This window comes from Cibotium barometz, chromosome 64, assembly GCF_041138505.1.
Source record: "Cibotium barometz isolate CiBa-2024 chromosome 64, ASM4113850v1, whole genome shotgun sequence".
In the NCBI taxonomy this organism is placed as follows: domain Eukaryota; kingdom Viridiplantae; phylum Streptophyta; class Polypodiopsida; order Cyatheales; family Cibotiaceae; genus Cibotium; species Cibotium barometz.
Window position 1 is genome coordinate 23,289,214 of NC_141109.1, and position 20,696 is coordinate 23,309,909.

Consider the following 20,696-nt stretch of genomic DNA (forward strand, 5'->3'; position numbering starts at 1 on the left):
AAATAGCTATCCCACTCTAATATATACCTAATGGAGCTTAATGCTTATGTTTTCGGAGTGGATTCCACTCCTAATCACAATTGCTAAGGTATTTCTTGATTCAATTTTTAAAATAAAAACAACAACGTTGTGGCCTCCAAAATCATACAAATCACAAAGAAAACAAGGTCGTCCCTTTCAAGATACGAAAATAATATGAAAATAGAATGCTCTAATGCAGCAAGATTCAAAACAAAATTTTAAAAAAAAAAACAGGAAGCTAAACACATCCAAAGCTCCAAAATTGTATGCCTTTCAGAGTGTGACCTAATCGACACCGGGCAATATTGGGTGATCCCAATAGCCAAGAATGGACTAAAGAGCAGAGCTAAGTCCTAGGCTAGTCTTGGCCTTTATCGAATCTTTCCATACAGTGGATCACACAAGAGTCCATGCTACATTGTACTTCGGCTACAATTATCTGTACATTTTGCTTCAAACCCTCAAGCTGCATGAGACCATTCTCAGCCATCTTTTAGTTATGTAGAATGTCTGGAGCAAACCAGACCCATCGTAAGTTTCATAATAACTATATTTCATTAAAGAGCCTGGGTCCACCGTGACTTTCTCAAGCAACATGCTGTGTTGCAGATTGTTCCTTCATGCAAAGACCATATACAGTAACTTTTCGCAAAAAAAAAAGGTGAACCTTCACAAGGTGAGCATGAAAAGTACACCTTGCAATGATGCAGAATTTCAAAATTCAGCATCAAGAGGTTCAACACACAAGCATGCAAGTGAACACACACACATTTGCACATATACTCGCATATCATGATATATCCAAAGGTTTCTCGCACGGATGCACATACATAATCTTCTATGCATCCGTTTTTTATCAGCATGGTCTTAAGATCATGGCATTAGTCCTAAACTCCATATACCTACATCACACTCTCAGACCTCGTCAGAAATCTAGGTGTGAAGAATAAGGAGCCAAAAATAGAATATTTGTAATAGAGCAGATATGAAGCAGCCGTTTCCAAGCCTGACTCTTATTTTCATAACTCCACAATCATTCCCCCGTTTGTAAGAATTTACTGGCGAGGTGCCTGAACATGCACATTGATGCTTGAGTCTAGGCAGAAATCTATAACACTTGAGCTGAATGCAACTTAAACCATAACACGTTCACATGCATGCACACGGTTGTGCTTATGGTTGCTTTCAACACACCGAAGACCAAGAAAACCATCATCTTTTGTGAGAGTCAGTTGCTAAGCCCACCACCCTCCAGATTCTGGTCAAGTAAATCAAAGCTGCAAGTGACCGCTCCACTGGGAAACTACCGAGGTAGAAAGAGCAACTAGGTTTATTCAGATAGCATCAGCAATCTCAGACCTTCAAAGGGCAAGAATTCTCAAACTCCTGTTGCTGCTTCCTGCAGAGCTTGAACTCGTTGCCATAGTAATCCATACATTTTGCAAATGCATCCATCTCCTTCGGGCACTTGTCATGAAGCTCTTTAAGCCTGTATATAGGAACCCCCATAAAACCCAAACATTTAACAGGTTAAAACTAATGGCAACAAATTGAGTGATTTATGATACAATACTCATTTAAATATCAGTTGCAACTGATTTTGTGGGTGCTCAAATTGTGCCATTTTATAGGCATTCAACTGCATCATTTTGTGGGCGTTTTGACTGTTCATTTTGTGGGCGTTTTGACTGTTCATTTTGTGGGCGTTCATCCACACAAAATTCTTGTGTGAATGACATCATCTTATTGCTGCCAAACTTGGGCATCCTGGTAGGCCAAGGCCAGCCCACATTAAGGCACACTTTTGCGCTGTTCGCCCTCATGAAGATTGCTAAATGTCACATGCACACCATAATCGGTGCCACACAGACATAATTATTTCTTGCAACCGCCTAAAATACAAAGTTAGAGGCCATATATGGGCAATTTGGAGCAGTTTTGACAACCAGATAGGTGCCCAGAAGTACCCAAGACATGTACCAAAGGTTGGGCCAAGTATTGGGCACAATATGAACACATTTTTTATGACTTTTATGGCCTGAAAAAGGCTGGTCAACCTGAATACAACTTGCTATCAAAATCCCTGTATAAAAGCAGCTCAAGAGTCATTCATGAGCATTCAGAGATCCAGTTGCAGTGCCAAGACCAAGGGCATGTAAACACGACATTTTGATCAGCAAAGTACATATCAGTGTTTCCATCATTGCAAAAGGGGTGGAAAGTAAGCATTTAGTTTATGCATAGAATCAATTCATGCACATCATTCAGGGCTGAGATCTCATTAGGATCTTTGCCAATCATTGTAATTACTCTTCATTCAGCAATATACATTAGATGTAGGTTAGGTTAAAGAGTCTCTCTCTTCTACTTCTATCTATGTCTTAGCATCGTCATTGTGCGTGTGATTATGTAATGTCTCGTACAACCCCATCGGCGTATACTGTCATGGCCCCGTCCGATCCGAAATAGGCCTAGATATAAGTGCTGGCTTAATGGAGATAATCTTTGTTGCTCGGCATTAATCTTCATTAATTAGCTTGCTCTATCTGTTTTCATCCCCACACACTCTTAATCTAGCATCCTTGGCAATGCATTCTACAGTCCTCAGTCTACCCTTGACCACACTCATCGCCTCTTTCCTCCATGAAATGAGGACTCACAAATTTGGCTCAGCAATTTGACCTATCAAGCCAATAGCCCATACGTTATGTTCAAGCAAGTAGGTCAAACGCTTTCTGCCCTATAAATGGATCCTTACTCTCCACACTTTTGAGCAGCAAGACGAGCACGGATCTGAGCCCTCCAAAGCAGCCTCAACAGAAGCAACAAGTGCAAACCAATCCAAAGCGTCCTATTGGAAGAGATGCCACTTGCTCAAGAGAGACAAAAGGTTTTCTTGCCATCTCCCCAACCACGTGACTACACACCGAGGTGCCCAACAATTAGCTCAATTAGCTCATCTACCACTCTATACTTCCACTCTCATTCATAAAGCAGATACTCCACAAGACTCCAGTACTTTTTGTTTGGCCCCAGCAAAAGAAGGGTGGCTAAGTGTATCATGCATTTTGTTTCTCTACTATCTGTTTTACTTAATAAGATCTTTTTTTCCCAAGAAAAGATCCTTTATTTGTCTTTGCAATTTGACCTATCACACCAGTAGCACACACGCACACAAGGCTCCGAATACCCAACATCAACAGAAGCAACAAGTGCAGACTGATCCAAAGCTTCCTATTGGAAGAGATGCCACTTGCTCAAGGGATACAAAAGGTTTCCTCGCCACAAGCAATCCGGTACTTTGCCTCAGTTGAAGACAAGGCAATAGTTGGCTGCCTCTCGCTGCTCCAAGAAATAGCTCTTGAGCCAAGGGTAAAGGCGTAGCCTGATGTAGATCTCCTCATGTCTAGATCTCCTTCCCAATCAGAGTCACTCCAACCTCGGAGACTAACTCGGTCCTTCGTTCCCCCCTCCAGTGTTATAGAAAAGGCCAAGATCCTTCGTACCCTGCAGATACCGCAAGATCCGTAGTCCTGCATCCCAATGAGTCTTCAAAGGTGTCTCCATAAATGAGCTCAACTGCCTCACTAGAAAACTCAAGTCCAATTTGGTGTTCAACAACCAAATCAATGAACCAACAAGCTTCCGATACAAGGAGGCATTTGTGACTTGGTTGAACACAATGCTAATCAATACACTTACATACACAAAGATTTAGTGGACAACATGCTCAATACAAGAAGTAATTTGCTAAATTGACAAGAGACACACAGTGAGCCGGAACGGCCGGCCCCTCCCTAAAATAAAGTATATTGATCTTTGGAGAATCAAGTACATAGTGTCATGGGCATTTCTAACCAGATTTCCATACCAATGCATATGAAAACAGTATTGCAAACAATGTAGTTGTCAGTGTAGACTTGCAACTCACACCACCCTTGTCAAACCCCCCGTGGAGCAAACCCACTAAAAGACCCAAAACCTGCAAAACAAAGCCATAAACCATAGCTGCATTGCATTGCATTGACACCATTGTCTATCTCTTAAGTATAATTAAGTGCAGTTTAAAGTCGCTCGCTGAAGCTGCGCTCCCCCCCCTGCTCGCGCTTGACTGCACGCCTTCTCCCCGCCATCGCGTCTGCTCTCCCCCCCGCCTGCACTCGCGCTTGCCCCCCCCTCCCCTGTCCTGCGCGCCCCAGTGCTGCAACGCCCGCCCCTGCTCCTCCTCCTCTCCTTCGCGCCCTCCCGTTTGTCTTCAGCGCCCCGCCCCCCCTTTTCTCGCCGCCGTCACCTTATCTTCCCCCCCGCCCCCTGTTGCGCGCTGTTTCCGCCTCCCCCCTTGGGGATTTTTTTTGTCTTCGCCGCCTTGCCTCCCCTTTTTTTCTGATTTTTCCGTCCCCTGGTTTTGCCTTCCGCCTTCCTCCTCCGCCCTTTGTGTGCAGCTCGGCTCTTGCAAGACTCTCTGCTTTCGCTCCGCGCCTTCGACTTAGCTTGAGACACTGATGGAGGCTCCTCCCGCCCCACCTCAGAGGGACTCCCCCGCAGTCCCCTCGCCCGCCCCTGAGGATACCCCCATCAGACTTTCTCTTTCGCCGGAAGAGGAAGCGAGCCTCGCCGCGCAGAGGTGGAACGCCTCCAAGCACACTCCACCATCTGCCGTATAGTCGGCACTCGCCCCAGCAGAGGGAAGATCCGGGATCTTCTCCAGGCCCGCCTTCTTGCAGATGTGGGCAAGATCCTGGACATTCAGCTACTGGGCTGTAGTCACTACCAGATCGAGTTCGAGACTGCCCAGAGCGTGGCCAAGGTCCTAGCCATGAGTCCCCTAGACATCAAGGGAGCTCGGGCATTCTTCAGACCTTGGCAGCATGGCTTTGACCCAGCAGCGGCCGTGCAGGGAGAGCGCCTTTTCCATGTTCCAGTTTGCTTCCCTGGACTCCGCCGTGAGTACCTGCCGCTCCTTTCTAGGCTAGGAGCATTGGTGGGTTCGGTGCTAGAGACTGGCCCCACAACAGCTTCAGTGGTGGCCAGAGCAGCTGGGCTACCTTCGGTCAGAGTTTTGGTTCCTGACATCTCCTCCCTTCCGAAGGTCATTCAGCTACCTCGGATAGGGGGGGGATGGATTGATCAGAGAGTGGAGTTCTCGGGGCTCCCGAACCAGTGCTTTATTTGCAGGCAGGTCGGCCATCTGGCCAAGGCCTGTCCTCGCAGGAGACCCCGACCCTCACCGCAGCAGCAAGCCCCTGGTGGCCCGCCCACAGATGCGGCTCGGCAGGCAGCCTCCGGGACACCCGCTCAGGCCACAAATACCTCGGAGTGGCAGCCTGGACAGGGGCGTCGTCGAGGGAGACAGCCACAATAGCACGCCCAGAGACCGATGCAACAGCAGCCACAGTCTCAGCATCACTAAGTTCCCGTGAGGAACAGCTTTGCTCCCCTACAGGAGGAGACCCCTGCGACGACTGAGGACCAGGAGATGCCAGCACCCCCTCCTTCACCCCCCCCCACCCCCATCCCCCCCCTACCGCCTCGCTTCCACCTTCGCCGCCTCCCGTCCCCGCTCCGGTATCGGCAGCGGCTCCTTCTCCACCTCCCTCGCCCCCCCCCGCCTCAGCTCCCCGGGAGGCCCTGGCACTCCCCTGGCGTTCACCTGCAGTCAGGAGGGCTCTGAGCACCGATCTTGATCGAGCACTGCAGAGGAGACTTACCATGCCGATTCGGGCTTCACGGATATCATCTATCCGCAGTCGGCTGAGTCGCCTCGGCACTAGACAGCGCTCGAAGGCTTTTGATTACTCCTTCACACGGCTTTTTGGAGCAGAGGGCCCCCATGAGCCAGCACCCATCCGAGTTCATGTAGTGATACCTCCGGCCCGCGGGGAGGAGGCACTTGATTCAGCGGTGGCCTTCTCGTTCCCTCTCTGTGGCCCTTGTGACCGAGAGTGGACTCTGGAGCTCGCTCTTAGCACCTTGAAGACTCAGGCAGTTGAGTTTTCTCACCATGTGAGCGATCTAGAGGTGACAGATGTGATAGGCCGACTATGGGAGTTGGCTCATTTTTTCTTGGATCCCGGGAGTGTGGATGCCTCAGGGATTCGTCATTTGGTCGTTCGCATAGTGGCAGACTTAGCACGCGACCCTGGATATGTATGTATACACGAGGTTGCTCTGTCTGAGCGAGAGGCAGTCGCCATGGGTCACAGCCACTGGCGCCTGATCCGTGATTCTTGCAGTACACCGGGTGGGCAGATTCGCAGCCGCTCGGATGGGGACTACTCTCCATCCAAGCCGCTTGCGAAGGCCCGCCGTACGGCTGAGACAGCATCCACCTCAGCAAGTTATCCATGAGGATCATCTTATGGAATGTACAGGGCCTTGGCGGAGCACATTTTATACGCTATCGTGGTTGCTTGAAGCAGGAGCTTCAGAGATGCCTGGTTGGTGGCAGCATTGATATTTTGATGATGCAGGAGCACCACTTGGGTGAGAGCAGGATCCGGAGATATGGTTCGGTGATGCCTGGTAGATGGGACACCTTTTGGTCTGCAGGGTTTGGTCCTTTGGGTGGACAGGGAGGAGTATGCATGGTCATTGCAGATGTATGGCGGCAGGCCATTGTGGATCGAGGGATCATTGTGCCTGGTAGAGCACAGTATGTCATTCTGAGGATGCATGATGAGCTATTGGGCGTGCTCAACGTCTATGCGCCCAACCATGCTAGTGCCAGAGTAGAGTTCTGGACCCAGGTTACAGATGCATTGCCAGAGGCCGCACATTGGTGTGTCGGGGGAGACTTCAACATGCTTGAGGAACCGGCCGATAGGGTGGGAGACAGTCATGTTACAGTGCACGGCACGGAGCTTGCAGCTTGGGAGCGGTTTTGCATGTCACTGAGGATCACTGATGTATGGCAGCATGGGGCCTTCTCCCGCTCTCAGGACAGTCTTAGTTTCTCTCGGTCGGATCGCCGGCAGGGAGGGGGGATAATATTAGGATTAAGCTAATTAAATATTAATAGTGGGACTAATGATGGCTTAATGATGGGAAATTAGGTTGTATTAACCTCAGCTCTGATACCAATTGATGGTTTTGAAGAGATTGAACAAGACTATGGAGGATCAAAAGTAATTAGGCCCATGATTAAGACATGATTAGAAGAGAGCTTAATGCTAATCAAAGAGAGGCTAAACAAACATAATGTGGACTAATCAAAGAGAATCGTGTTCTTCTTCATTAGGAGTGGCCTCTTATATAGGCAAAGAGTACCAAGATGTAGTTGACATCATCAATGATGTAAGACAGGCATAAGATGCCATCTCCCCCCCATGTGGGCTTCTCATAAATGAGCTAGATGCCCTCCTAGGCCATTTGAAATAGGCGCCCATTTGAAGATGCTTCTTGAGTAAAGTTGTCAAGGTAATACAGCCCCTTTTAACCTTTGAATGGATTTGGGTGATATTTTCAACAAAGATTGGACCCTTCAATTCAGCCCAGAAGGCTACAAAAAATTCAACCGTCAAACCATCCCAACCTGGGGATTTATGTTTACCCAAATGCTTGAGGGCTTCATCCAATTCTGTATCTGAAAAGGACATTTCCAGCATTGAAGCTTTTTGCAAAGAAACAATAGGAGAAACAAGCTCAATAAATCTGCTCCGAGCCAATGCAGCCTGAGATGTAGAAGAAGATGGTAGAGAAAAAAGAAGCCGAAAATGATCCAGACATTGTTTTTCTAGCTGCGATAAAGTCTGGGTCCAAAGACCATCCGGTTTCCTGACTCTCATGATAGATTGACTTTGTCTGTATGTGTGTAAGTTTCGAAAGATCATTAGCATCAATTATGGAAGAAGCACAAGACAATGAATTCTGTTCAGAAGCAAAAAGAGACCTTTGATGGCTAATCTGTACCAAGGACTGCTTGTATGATTTTGCCCACTGGATATGCTGTCTGGTTTCTGCCATGTACCATCTTCCATATTCCTTAATGACATTTTGAATACGATGTACAAAAGAGTTCCAAGCAAAATCCAGATCCTCCTGAGCATGAGATAACAATGGCTTACAAGCCAATCTGATCATTTGCTGGAATTTTTCATGAGAAAGATATAATTGATTAACCTGCAAATGTCTGACTAAAGAGAGCTGAATATCATCCAGAGGCATACCAAAAGAAAGGTTGAGCCAGAGTGGAGTATGATCAGATAGTTGTTGAGAATAATCAATCCACATTTGACATGTATAATCATCATATTGCTGAGCATGAATAAGATTTTCATGCGTACTTCTCTTAAATGTTTTTCTTATAATATACAGGGCCTCTGCAATCAACATAAATGGAGGCTCCTATGGCATTATATAAATAATACTCATCCAGATGTTGTGTGTCTGCAAGAGCATAATCAGCATTCTTTTGCTGGCCAGCATGGGTTCTTTTCAGGCTATGATATATTTTATGCAGGATCTGGACAATTCTCTGGGCTGTGCATTTTAGCCAGACATGATCTGCAGCCCTGTGTAGCATATAATGATCTTTGTGGCCGATGGATGATTATCCAATGCATGATCAATGGAGAGATTTTTGAAATAGGCTCCTTGTATGCCTCTCAAATTTCAGCTTCCAGAGCTCAAATGTGGGACTCCATAAACCAATATCCTTGGTCTTCAAATGCTCTACTTTGTGGTGATTTTAATAATTCTCCTCACTGGAAGGACAATACCACACATAAATCCCATATGCTTCCCTCTGAAATCCAGCGATGGGAACATATGACTTCCTCTCTTCATACTGCAGATTTATGGACAGCAACTCACCCTTCGGTTTTGGGATTCACATATCATCATAATGCTTTTACAGAATATTGGGCCAGGCTTGATAGATGGTATATGTACAAGAGATGAGCAGTCCTCAAAGAGAAAGGGAGGCATCAAGCCTCTGCCATTGCAACAGGATCTTGCTGACCCTCAGAATCCAATTCCCTGACTAAATCATCTTCTTCACAAAGTGGAATACCCTTCTTAACTGCATTGACCCATGCCTTTGAGATGGGGCTGTCCGAAGAGGTAGAAGGTTGACCAGGAGATGGAGCAGAAGCATCCCAATTGCGAGATTGGAGAGGTCTTTGTTTGAGAGGCACCGTCTTCTTTGCATTCTGCCAACCCTCGTGAGAAGATGAATTATTTTCCACTAGCTTGCTTTTTCCTTTATCCTTGTTTTGGGCTAAATTGGCTTGGTTCCCTGTATGAACTGAAGGCTTTGCTCCTTTAGCTTCAGTCTTTTCCACATAAGCCTTTTGACCTCCTTTATTAGATGGCGGAGGAATGGCAGCTGGAGGAGGCAGATGAAGGATTGAGGGACACTCAGAAGCTAGATGCTCGAACTTGTGACAAGAGAAACAAGCTCCAGCAAAAATGCCCCATTTCAAAGTGAAATATTTCTTTCCCAAATTAACACCCTCAATCTCAACTGCAATAGAAGAGAGGGTTGGTCTATCAGTATCCCATAAGATGCAAAAACGATTTTTGTTACCTGTGGGACGAGGGGGACAGATCACTTGTCCCAATGTCATCGCTAAGCCTGGAAGCTCTGTTCTCATGTAATCTGGGAAATCAACGACTTCAACCCATACAGGGCAGTGATGTTTGATGAGATTCCGATAATCCTTATTAGGAGACCAAGGCATGATGTGCACCATTTGACGAAAAAATAAAGGGGACATTTCCAGCATCTTTTGTTTTGTCAATGCATCCAAGAGATGAACTTCATAAAATCCTCTGGAGGCAAAATAGACTCCTTCTACATAGCATCCACCTAGGAGAGAATTCACCCATTGTCCCACATCATTAGCCGAGGGTATTTTACTTGGAAAAAAGATGATGACTGCAGTTTGAGAGAGCTTCTTCAGAGGATGCACAAGAGAAGGCAACTTCATCTTGTAAGTGAGTTCCGGAGCAGGTAGTATCCATTCTCTTCTACTTTGTTGAAAATCCTCATTCAACATGTCAAACACATAGGAAGCATCTTCAGATGAAGGAGCTTTGGGGGGCAGAGATTCCCTTGATTGTCTTTTAGGTTCAAGAGAAAGAGCTCTCTTGACATAATACTTGCTTGTTTCTGCCATCGAGACTATTCGATTCAGCAGGAAGACACAGATCAGAAAAAAAGGGGGACAGCGCTATTGGAATACAATCTTACAAGGAGGGGAAAAACAAAAACCTGTAGCGACTTACACAGAAAGGAAAAAAGTGACCTGTAGCGAGGCACAGACACACACGCACACACACACACACACTCCTATACACGCACACAGGTCGCGGGAGAGAGGAAGAAGAGCAGATTGGCGATGAGAAAAAAGTGTATCTGGGAACCCTCAGAAGGTCGCGTAGATTACTGCAAGGCCGACACAGTCCAGGAATGAAGCCCGATACAGTCTAGGGACAAGCACCTCACCACACGTGCTCACCCAAAAGGGGCGAGCAGGTTGAGGGAGCAGGCGAGCAAGTCGACGGAGCAGGCGAGCAGGTCTTCGGCGGCCGAGCTTCCAAACACACCACACTAAAAATACCATACATACACACACACACACACACAAACACACACACACATATATATATATATACACACACACACACACACACACACACACACACACACACACACATACATACATACATACATACATACACACATATATATATATATATATATATATATATATATATATATATATATATATATATATATATATACATACATATATATGTGCGCGTGTGTGTGTACATACATATATGTACACACACACACATGTATATATACACATGTGCATATACAAATATATGTACATATAGACATAGGTGTTAACATGCATACATACATGAAAAACATCAAAAAAGGTTTTATATATATATATATATATATATACACGTGTATATACTCATATATGTATATATACATATAGGTGTTAACATGCATACATACATGAAAAGCATTAAAAAAGGTTTTTATTAATGTATGTATTAGAAAAAAAACATTCAACAAGTTTTTTATTAATGATAAAAAAACTCGCATTTTTTAAATAAAAAACGTTTTTTATTATAAAAAACGTTTTTTATTTTTAAAAAACGTTTTTTACGTTTTTTTTTTGGAAAAAAAGTTGATTTTTTTTTCCACGTTTTTTATCAATTGGACGTTTTTTATTATAAAAAACATCCCGTCGTGTCCAATGTATAAAAAACGCGTTTTATAGCTGCTATGCCTTGAATGCAAAACTGGGTATTCCTATGTTCAAAAGAAAAAGAATGACTAAACCAATCTAACTGGACCTTAAGAGTCTTAAACCACTCAATCCCTAATAGCAAGTCTACATGCTCTAGGTGCATAACATAGCACTCCAGAATATCTCTGTAGTCTTGAATCTGGATTGGTAGCTTCTCCACCTTTCGATCCCACGCTTGCCGATCCGCAAGTAGGCGTACCTCCTAGGTATGATCGCTAGACGTCGTGTCCAGACCCAATTTCTGCACAAGTTTGTAATTAACTAAGTTGTGCGAGCTTCCGGGGTCCACAAGAATGTGTATTCGATGGCCATTCACTTCTCCATAAACTCTGAGAAGGTCATGCAAGCTGAAAATCTTAGAGTTGAACAGACAATCGGAACACAAACGAGGGCGAGAAAGTACATTGACTGAAGTACTTGTCAAAGACAACTGGTTGGTTGCCTTCGTCTTGGGTCATGCGTTTGTCTTAGCACCCTTCTTCTTTGGGCACTCGTTACGCATGTGTTCTTTTTCTTCGCAGATGAAGCAACGTCCCTCCTTGAACTTCAAAGCCTTAAGGAGACGGTTTTTCTTCATTGGAGTCGAATTAGAATTCTTTGAAGGTTAGTCCGAAGACTTTTCTTCTATCATGCTAGTCACTGGCACGAAGAACTTCCTTTTGTGCTTGTCCCCTACTCAGTTACGGTCTTGGTTTTGGAAGAGACCATCGTATCATCATAAATACGCACAGAGTGAATGGCCTCGTCCAAAGTTTTGCACTTGTTATTATTGACCTGTAAACGGTACGAGTTGGATAATCTTGCTACGAAGAAACCCAATAGAGTAGTAGAATCCATCTTCGTAGCTTTCATCTACAAGTCTCTAAATTTTTGGAGGTAGATCTCATAAGTGAGGTTCTGCGAGATCAATGCGGCAATGGTGGGGATGGCTAATATCTTGAAGTAAGAGAGCTACAACACAAGACTAAAGCCATCCTCCTTGCAGAGTAGAGCCTCCCCAGATTCTATGGTCCACAGCCACTACTTCCCACGGGATGAAATGTAGGCTGCACGTGGTCCTCCACCAGATCTGTTGTGCCTTCAAGCAATGATGCTGAGTCTCCTTGGGCCCCCATAGAGGCTACAAGCGGCTAGCCAACCGTGTGCCGACTGTGAGGCTACAGTGAGCTAAAAGCCATAGGAAGAGGGTCATCTTCTGTAGCCGAAAATTCTCCCAAAGTCCACACCGAAAACTGAAAGGAAACCTTGGGACTGCCAAAAGGAAGAAGCCCCGAGGGTGCCATCTCTCTTGTACAAGATGCGACATCCCAACCCAGCCATGTAAAGAAAAAAGGAATGATTGGTGCCTCCGGCTGATTTATATGGACAGTATGGAGCCATTTTGGTGGTGGCTGCGTTTTTTGTAGGGGCAACAGCTCTTTCTCTCCTATGCTATCTTCTCCATCATCCGTTGGTGGTGGTGGTGCGTGGGCTGCGTTTTCAGCCCTGGGCAGCAGTGGAGGTGTTTCTTTCCGCGTGCTTCAGCCTTGCCTTCTCTTGAGAAGGGGCTGTCGGTCTTGTGGTTTCGCGGTGTTGGCGTTTGGAGCAGATCTCTGGACAGCGGTTGGTGGTCCTCTTCTTCGCATGTGGAGCGCCCATAGTCACCAAAAAACTCGTTTTGGTCTAGCGAAACTTGCGAAACGTTTTGTCATTCTACAAAACCTTCAAAACCTTCGACAAAACGTTTTGTTCACTTTTAAAAAGTCGTTTTTTTTGCTTTTTTTCTCCCAAAAAACTCGTGCGACTGTCGACTGCCCCCGAGATTTGCCCGTTGCGCGCTTCTGTCACCGCCTCACCTTCACGTGAGTCTGTTGTAAGTCTCCACGCTGCTGCGCCTAGGCCCCACATCTACCCACGCTGGAGACCCCAACGCCCCACAATGTGCACTTGCCGCTACTGCCCCCTCTTCTCCTCCTCGTTCTTATTCTATGCGGATCCGTTCTGTTATGGATGCTTTGGAGACAGAGTTTGAGATGACGGATCTTGGCCTCTTGCATTATTTTCTTGGCTGTGAGATTTGGCAGACCTCGAAGGGCATTTTCTTCTCTCAGTAGAAGTACACTCGGGAGATTCTCGACAGATTTCAGATGACTGGGTGCAAACCAATATCTTCTCCTATGGATATTGGTGAGAAGCTTTCTTCACTTGATGCTTCTCCAGCGACTAATCAAGGACAGTATCGGGTTCTCGTCGGTTGTTTGGTATGGTTGACCTACTCTCGATTCGACATATGCTTCGCAGTTAGTCTATTGAGTTCCTTCTCATCCAAACCCCGTCAACAGCATTGGCGGTGTGCTCTCAGAGTTCTTCGGTACTTGCGTGGCACTCTGGATTTTGGCATCTTTTATGGCCAAGGATGCACTCGTTGGATGGTCTGACTCAGACTGGGCTGGAGATCCAGATACACGACGTTCGACCACTGGTTGTGTTTTTTCACTTGGGTCTGGAACCATTTCTTGGAGCAGTAAAAAGCAGCCTACTGTGGCGCTTTCCTCTACCAAGGCGGAGTACCATGCAATTTGTTATGCTGCATGTGAGGCAATATGGTTGCAGAGATTATTGGAGGAGCTCGACTATCCTCCTACCTGTGATCCCATATGAAAGCTAGGCACACTGCATCATGTTCGTGCATGTGGCCACTACCTATTCCATACGATCCAAGGTGTTGCCTGTTTGAAGCTTAGCATAAACTAAACAAGAGCGAATTTCAACAAAATTCTGCACAGCCAAACAGAGTGCGATCCTGTCCCTTTGCATGCATAACAATACAGCATGGTGGAAAGGGTAGCTATCATCCTCTCTCTTTCCGGTCGAGTGTCCCCCGCCGAGTGGGGGATGGGGGATACCGGATCTACTCTTCTTTGGTGTGACAATCAGAGTTGCATCGCCATCGCCAAGAACCCTGTGTTTCATGCTCGTACGAAACACATTGAGATTCAGTATCACTATGTTCGTGAACGGGTTCTTGCTGGAGATTTGCGTTTGGAGTATTGTCCTTCCGCGGAGAATGCTGCAGATTTTTTCACCAAGCCGGTTTCTCAGGCTTCCTTGGCTCCTCATCTTCGGATTCTCGGAGTTTGTTCAGCATCTGGTGCTGAGAGGGGGTGTTAGCATATTCATCCCCAGATTCTACTCTTTTATGGTGCCCATTTGGTCCCTTTTGCATGGCCCTTGCTTGTGGGCTGGCCACCCCTTTTTGTACTATTTTTCTGGGATTTTTCCCAGCCTTTCTGGCATTTACCAGTCAGCCATGTCCATTAGCTCCAGTCGGCTTGTTTATCAGCTCAAATCGGCCAACATTCCCTTACTATAAATAGTGGGTGCTGGCCTCTCTTTTTTCATTCAGTCTTGTACATATTTTGCTCCCTCACTTATGAGACTTGTAGTCTCTTGCTTGGGACTGTTTTGCTTCAGTATATTTAGCATAGTTCTCTCCATCTCTCTCTCTCTCTTGCACTCTTTGTTCAGCACATTCTAGTGCTACTTTGCTTCCGCTCTGTGTACTCTTTCACAGTGATGCCTGCTTGAGCCTTTTCCTCAAGGGTCTTCTTAGGCTTGGATTCCTTACTCCCTGAACTAGAGCTAGGACTGTTGTCTGTCTTAGTGTCTTTAGAAGATGAAACTCTTCCCCTGTTGGGGTTTGGTACTGGACTAAGATGACTGCTTGGGCTTGCCTCCGTTCATCTTCATTTCTTCCTTCTGAGCGAGAGTCAGAGCCCGGTCATATGTACTAGGTTCAAAGTTATGAACTGTGAACCGAATGTTAGGATCCAATCCACGAATGAATTGCTCCATCTTGGCCTGCGCAGATAGCCCTAACTGTTGTGCTAAAGTAATAACCTTTCCGAAAAACTGAAGCACTGGGGATCCGTTCTGTCTGAGTCCATAGAACTCATCTTTCAGACCGGTCATGTACTGGGGTGGGAGAAATCTGGTCTTCAAGTCATGGACAAAGATGTCCCAGTCAAAGGCTGTGACACCTATGGCCTGGTCTATATGAATACTAGACCAATGCTGCCACAAAGTGACTGCCTCACCAGTGAGATGGGGAGCCGCCAAGTGGACTTTATCTTGTGGGTCTGTGATCCTAGCTAATGGAAAATGAGCATTAAACTGATGAATAAATTGATTAACTAATGAATGATCACACTTACCATCATACTTACTGAAGTTTGGTTGACTACAAATGACGGTGGTTGATGCTGCTGTGGAGTGCGGGCTGGTGACACCTACGACTGGGGAGACTGAGGAGAGCTGCTGATACCTCAAGTGTATGGCCTCCTTTTCCCGTTGGTGCTCAAGTAACATACGTTCTCGATCAAGCTCACGTTGGTGTTCCCGAGCGGCGAGTTCAGCCTGACGCCGGTATTCGTCGATCCTGCGTTGGGCTTCCTCATAGTCCCGTCTTTCTGATTTTCTTCTTTCCTTCGGGCCTCATCCTCTCTCCTTTGTTGTTCCATCTGAAAGAAGAGGGAGATGTAGTCGGGTGCTGCTAGAGGCGGAGGAGGACGTGCTGCTGCTGCCTCCAAGAGTTGGAGACGCCCCATGAGCAGTTGGTTTTGAGCTCTCAGAAGAGCTATGGTGTCTGTTGTAGGCGGAAGAACATGGTCTCCTTCGGGGGAGACGTCTTTCGGCTGATGAGTACTCTCTTTTGTAGACATGATGCTGAAGTCGGTGGTCGTGTCGGAACGCAATCTAACCATCCAAGGATGCCCCCGCGCTAGGATACGGTATGTGTGGACAATCTAAATCTGATACCAATGTGATATGCAACGGAAGTCTTTGTATTGGAAGATTCCGTCACACAAATGCTCACACCGTCTTCTGTATCCTGAGTTTCGTGAGTTTAGCAATCCACTTTAATACTTCAAACTTTAAAGAGATGAGAGAGAGATATATGAGAATTGTACACCAGATTGGGTCCCGAATTACCCACTGAAGGGCCCCCTATCCCGATAACGAGATAGTATTTGCTTTATTACTTTAGAGAGAATGACTATGGACTGTAGATAAGCCAAACGCAAGATCTCGGAGGATCGGAAGCCTGGCTAAACTGTACACGGCTGTAGAAACACCTCAATGAACTGATCTCGAGCCTATGCACTCTTCCCAAGGGCATGAGGAAGGGCTGCACACCTGAGGCTGAGAAAGGAAGGCGGTGGACTGCTCTAAGCTATGTTAGAATGCTGTAAATGCTTATGATGATAGAATACCTTTACCAGATGACTGGTGTATGCCTAGATGATGCATTGAATGCTCGAAAATATGAAAAAAATACCAAATAAATCCTAGTAAATTCCCTAAGGCTTCTGGGATGTTCTAAATGATGCACAAGCATATGAATGCATATTATGCAAGATGCAAAGTGCCTTCTGATGCAAACCCTAAGACTTCTACTGACTCTACATGCATGAATGATTCGCTCCAAGTGGGTTAAGGGACTTGACTAACTGACTCACCCGCTAAGGCTAAGGAATGACCTACGTAGCTCGTGCCTGACTTATCCTGGACTGAGGATGTACAATGGGCTCACGGCGTACGACAAATATCATCCTACTGGGTTCTAATAATGTACAAATGTTGCACTGCTGATGATGAGCCATCTTGTCACCATGCACTGAGTGCAGAGTGCATGTGACAAGGCTGCTGGTCGACCAACCCATAAACAGCCGACACCAACCTGACTAGTCGCTCATGACCAACAAAAATGCCAGTCGGCTAGGATAAATCCAGTCGAGGGAGTGGTCGGGTAGCACCATAGCAGTCGGGCAACACCTGAAGGCAGCCAACAGCCCAGACACACCTCCAAAAAATAGGGAAAAAATACACGGAGTTTGAGGAAAAATGGGAAGACACTAAAACGGGCGGGCACACCCACAACAGAGGCCCTAACATAGTGTACAGATAGGAGATGACTGCTAACACCCCTTACAAAACTAAAAGGATCCAAGGACTGAGTGAATTCCCAAGTAGAAGGGATGACAATTTGAAAATTTTGAAGATATGTAGCTAGTGTAGATGTAATAAGGTCAGAATTTTCTAAACTGAAAGTTCATTTAAGGTTTGCAGGATAGAGGATTCTCCATAGAAGCTTTGAATCATTACAAAAGTTCCATCAAGGTTTGTATTAGGGAAAATTCTCTAGTACAATTAGCATGCCAACTTGCAGTGACGGTGTGTCACCTGAAATAAGAATTAATTGAAGCCAAACCCACAGGATAAGGGTGAAAAGTTAAACGCACCATTTAGGTTCTATATCATGAAGAAGCATTGATCACCCAACTCTCACTTCTCTAATTTTGACTATAACTTGTCTCCAATAGGAATTTCATTATTGAAAATGCAGTCTAGTGTTTGCATGCTGGAAGTGTGTGGTCTGATGATCATTCAACGATGAGGAGAGCTTGCACTCCTGCTTGATAAGATCTTCCTCCAAGTGGCTCTTTAGGGAGTTTCAGGCCCAAGCATACAGTGGCCTTTGATGTGTGAGAAAAATACTATTACAAGATCTTCTATGGTATGATGGGCAGAAGGATAGCCCTGGCAGCATCAGCATTAGAATTTGCATGATGATGTGTTGGTCTCGGGAAAAGAAAAAGGGCTCTTTAGCGAGTTTTAGGCCCAAGTAGGAATGCAATGGCCTCTGATGTAATATGATGAGAAAAATACCATTACAAGATCTTCTATTGTATGATTGGCTTAAGAACAGCCCTGGCACCATCAGCATTAGGATTTGCATGATGATGGGAAAGCAATGCGAGGGTTTCTGACACTGCTCATCTCGGGAAAAAAAGGAGAGGGAAGATAAAAAGAGGAGAAGAAGAAGAAGAAGAAGAAGAAAGGGACTTACAGGGAGAGGGTGCAGCGGGTGACGTCGAGACCTCTGTCCAGGCACTTCTCGGGGTTGGGATCCGCGCGCTTGCAGTCGAAAAAGGCTTTGTTCTCCGCGCGGCAGGTGCTGGTAAGGTGCTTGGAGGCCGTCATCAGAACAGCCGAGGTTGTGATAGGCACATATGGTGCAGCTCCTGCATCATCGCTCGCCATTGCAGCTATTCTCTTCGCTGTTGTTGCACATTCTGGCCATTTGATACAAACATGCGGGCGCCCGCCCGCCCTCGGCTGCGTGACAGTACCCATCCACGTGTCCGTCTGTCAAAGGTGTGAAACAGTCTTACGGACTTATAGGTTGCCTTATATACCCGGGCTCAGTTGTGCCTAAGTATACCGTGTCTTAAGGACGTGCCTACATACCGGGCTTGCTTATGGAAACCAATGAAAATACCTGTAGCCTAGAATTTCAATCGGGATTTTTTTAGCGCAAAGGCAGCAAACACTTTCAACCGTTTTTTAAGGGACTCCAAAAAAAAAATTTGTTTTCTTAAAAACAGATTAATTACTACAAAAATTTCCTTAAATCATTGCCCATATCTGATAAGTACCTCTTTTGACTGCATGCATAGGAGATACGTTCAAGATTTAGCAACATGAGCTTGAACTTCACTACCTTGCTCCAGCTCCCATTGATGTATTCCAAAAATGTAACATGCCATAATAGAGATACACTTGAGCATTAACTCCAATCTTTTAAAAGAATAAAGAATTATATAATGACATGACAATAGATCATAAAAGTTTCTTGAATCTTATTACCTTATTACTTGAAGTATGTAATGCATCATGATACACATAATCCGTTGTAGCTTGCTTTCTTGATTTGGTAATCTCAAAGTCTTATGAGTAAACTCGCTTCCCTAGATTCAAAGAGAGTTGGGGAATCGAATCCCATGACCATGGCTGTGGACGTGCATGATTACGCCTAGCTCTCTACGGGAAGGGGATAGTGAGACTACACAAAGTGCAATCATTAATACATCCTCTTAGAGAATATCAGTAAGAATACAAAACATAACTGATAAAAATTGAGAGCAAATCTAGACCAATAGAACATATAAAGACCAAAAGCGCATTAATTAAAAAAATGTGAAGATTGCACTTTCTTGTTTTCAAGCCACTAAAGCTTCAACCCATCAAGATGTTTTACATAAGAGTAAAGAGAAATCATGATTGAGAGCTCTAAACCAATTGGTGTGAAAAGCCATAAGAGAAGCTTTAAAAGCATATGCACTTTCACTCTCAAAAGTTACTTGCAACATGAATCCTTCCCACATACATGTTCTAGCTATGTAACCTCTCGATAAACATCACCAATCTAACAAGATTCACACATGCATAATGTAGCTAAGTTCCCACCTTTGTAACGATCTCCAATCAAACAAAAGAGTCTCTAGAATGTAACATAAAACTTCCAACTTGCCATATGCAAACCATCAAAAGTTGAAAAACTTAATGCGCGACCAGAAATTGAAAAACTTAATCAATCTGCAACAAAAATCCTTTGTGTTACCTGATGAAACTATTTCACAAACTAGAAGTTGCAAAGTACAATAAATATTTACCATTGAAAACTCAAGCATCTATATCAATCTTGCATCAAGACTCCATTCACCCTACCACAAGAGCTACATAAAATTTAGACTATGAAATTGTTTTTCTTGATTTCTTGCCTTCTTGACTCACTAAAATATGGCATCTTATTTTGGCACCATTCTTCCATAGCGCAATTGCATCATCAAATGCATAATCCTTAAGCGATGGACCCTCAATGGAAACATGCATCAAGGTATCTAAGTTTTTAGTGCTCAAACAATTATGAAGCCTAGTCTTGATGATATTTTAAACACTAAAACCTCTCTCACATGCAATTGTGCTGGCACATTGTAGCATTGCAAGGTGAGCCAACTTCAACAACATGGGATACTTATCACAACAGAGTTTCTACCAATAGAAAGCCATGTGTCTTTGAGACTTCTACCTTTCCATTCATATGGGGCTTGTGACTTCCACAACTCATACTCCCTTTTACACGATATTTTCTCAGTGAGAGGATCCATTGGCTCACCATAGAAAGAAGCAAGAGTATTCATCGTATCAAAACTATAGTTTTTAAGCTCCAAACTAGTAGGAAAAGAACAAGGTGACAAAGCTTTGAAGCACTCAATAAGACCAATGTCAGGAAATTGATCAAGAAGATTCTGAATAATGAAACGAGCAAACTCTTTTTGAAAAGTAATTGCATTTTCCATCCTTGCAACAACAAATATCTATGTCAATAACAACAGACTTGAAAATGTCGCTTTGTATAGAAGCACGCAATGCAGAAAGTTGCCCATCATAAGGCCCATAATCTGGAATGATTCAGTAGTCTAAGCGATCCATGGTATCAGCATTCACATCCACAATAGGCATATCAATTAATTGCATCCGAATGAGTCATACCTCAGCCTCAATAAGACTCACCATGGT

The 20,696-nt window shown here is 44.9% G+C and overlaps 1 protein-coding gene across 2 annotated transcripts; it reads right to left on the reverse strand.

Annotated features, from left to right (window-relative positions):
• Positions 1 to 974: 974 nt before the first annotated feature.
• On the reverse strand, positions 975 to 18,418 carry LOC147603438 (NADH dehydrogenase [ubiquinone] 1 alpha subcomplex subunit 8-A-like). Of its 2 annotated transcripts, XM_086796780.1 has the most exons (3): positions 18,184 to 18,418; positions 1,381 to 1,510; positions 975 to 1,279 (listed from the first exon to the last, which is right to left on the reverse strand). In XM_086796780.1, exons 1-3 carry the CDS (start codon positions 18,375 to 18,377, stop codon positions 1,250 to 1,252), a joined length of 354 nt encoding a protein of 117 aa, XP_086652906.1. In that variant the 5' UTR covers positions 18,378 to 18,418; the 3' UTR covers positions 975 to 1,249. The 2 variants fall into 2 exon arrangements, with proteins under 2 accessions (XP_086652906.1, XP_086652907.1); XM_086796781.1 differs by having other exon boundaries at positions 975 to 1,510; positions 18,184 to 18,417.
• Positions 18,419 to 20,696: the final 2,278 nt, after the last annotated feature.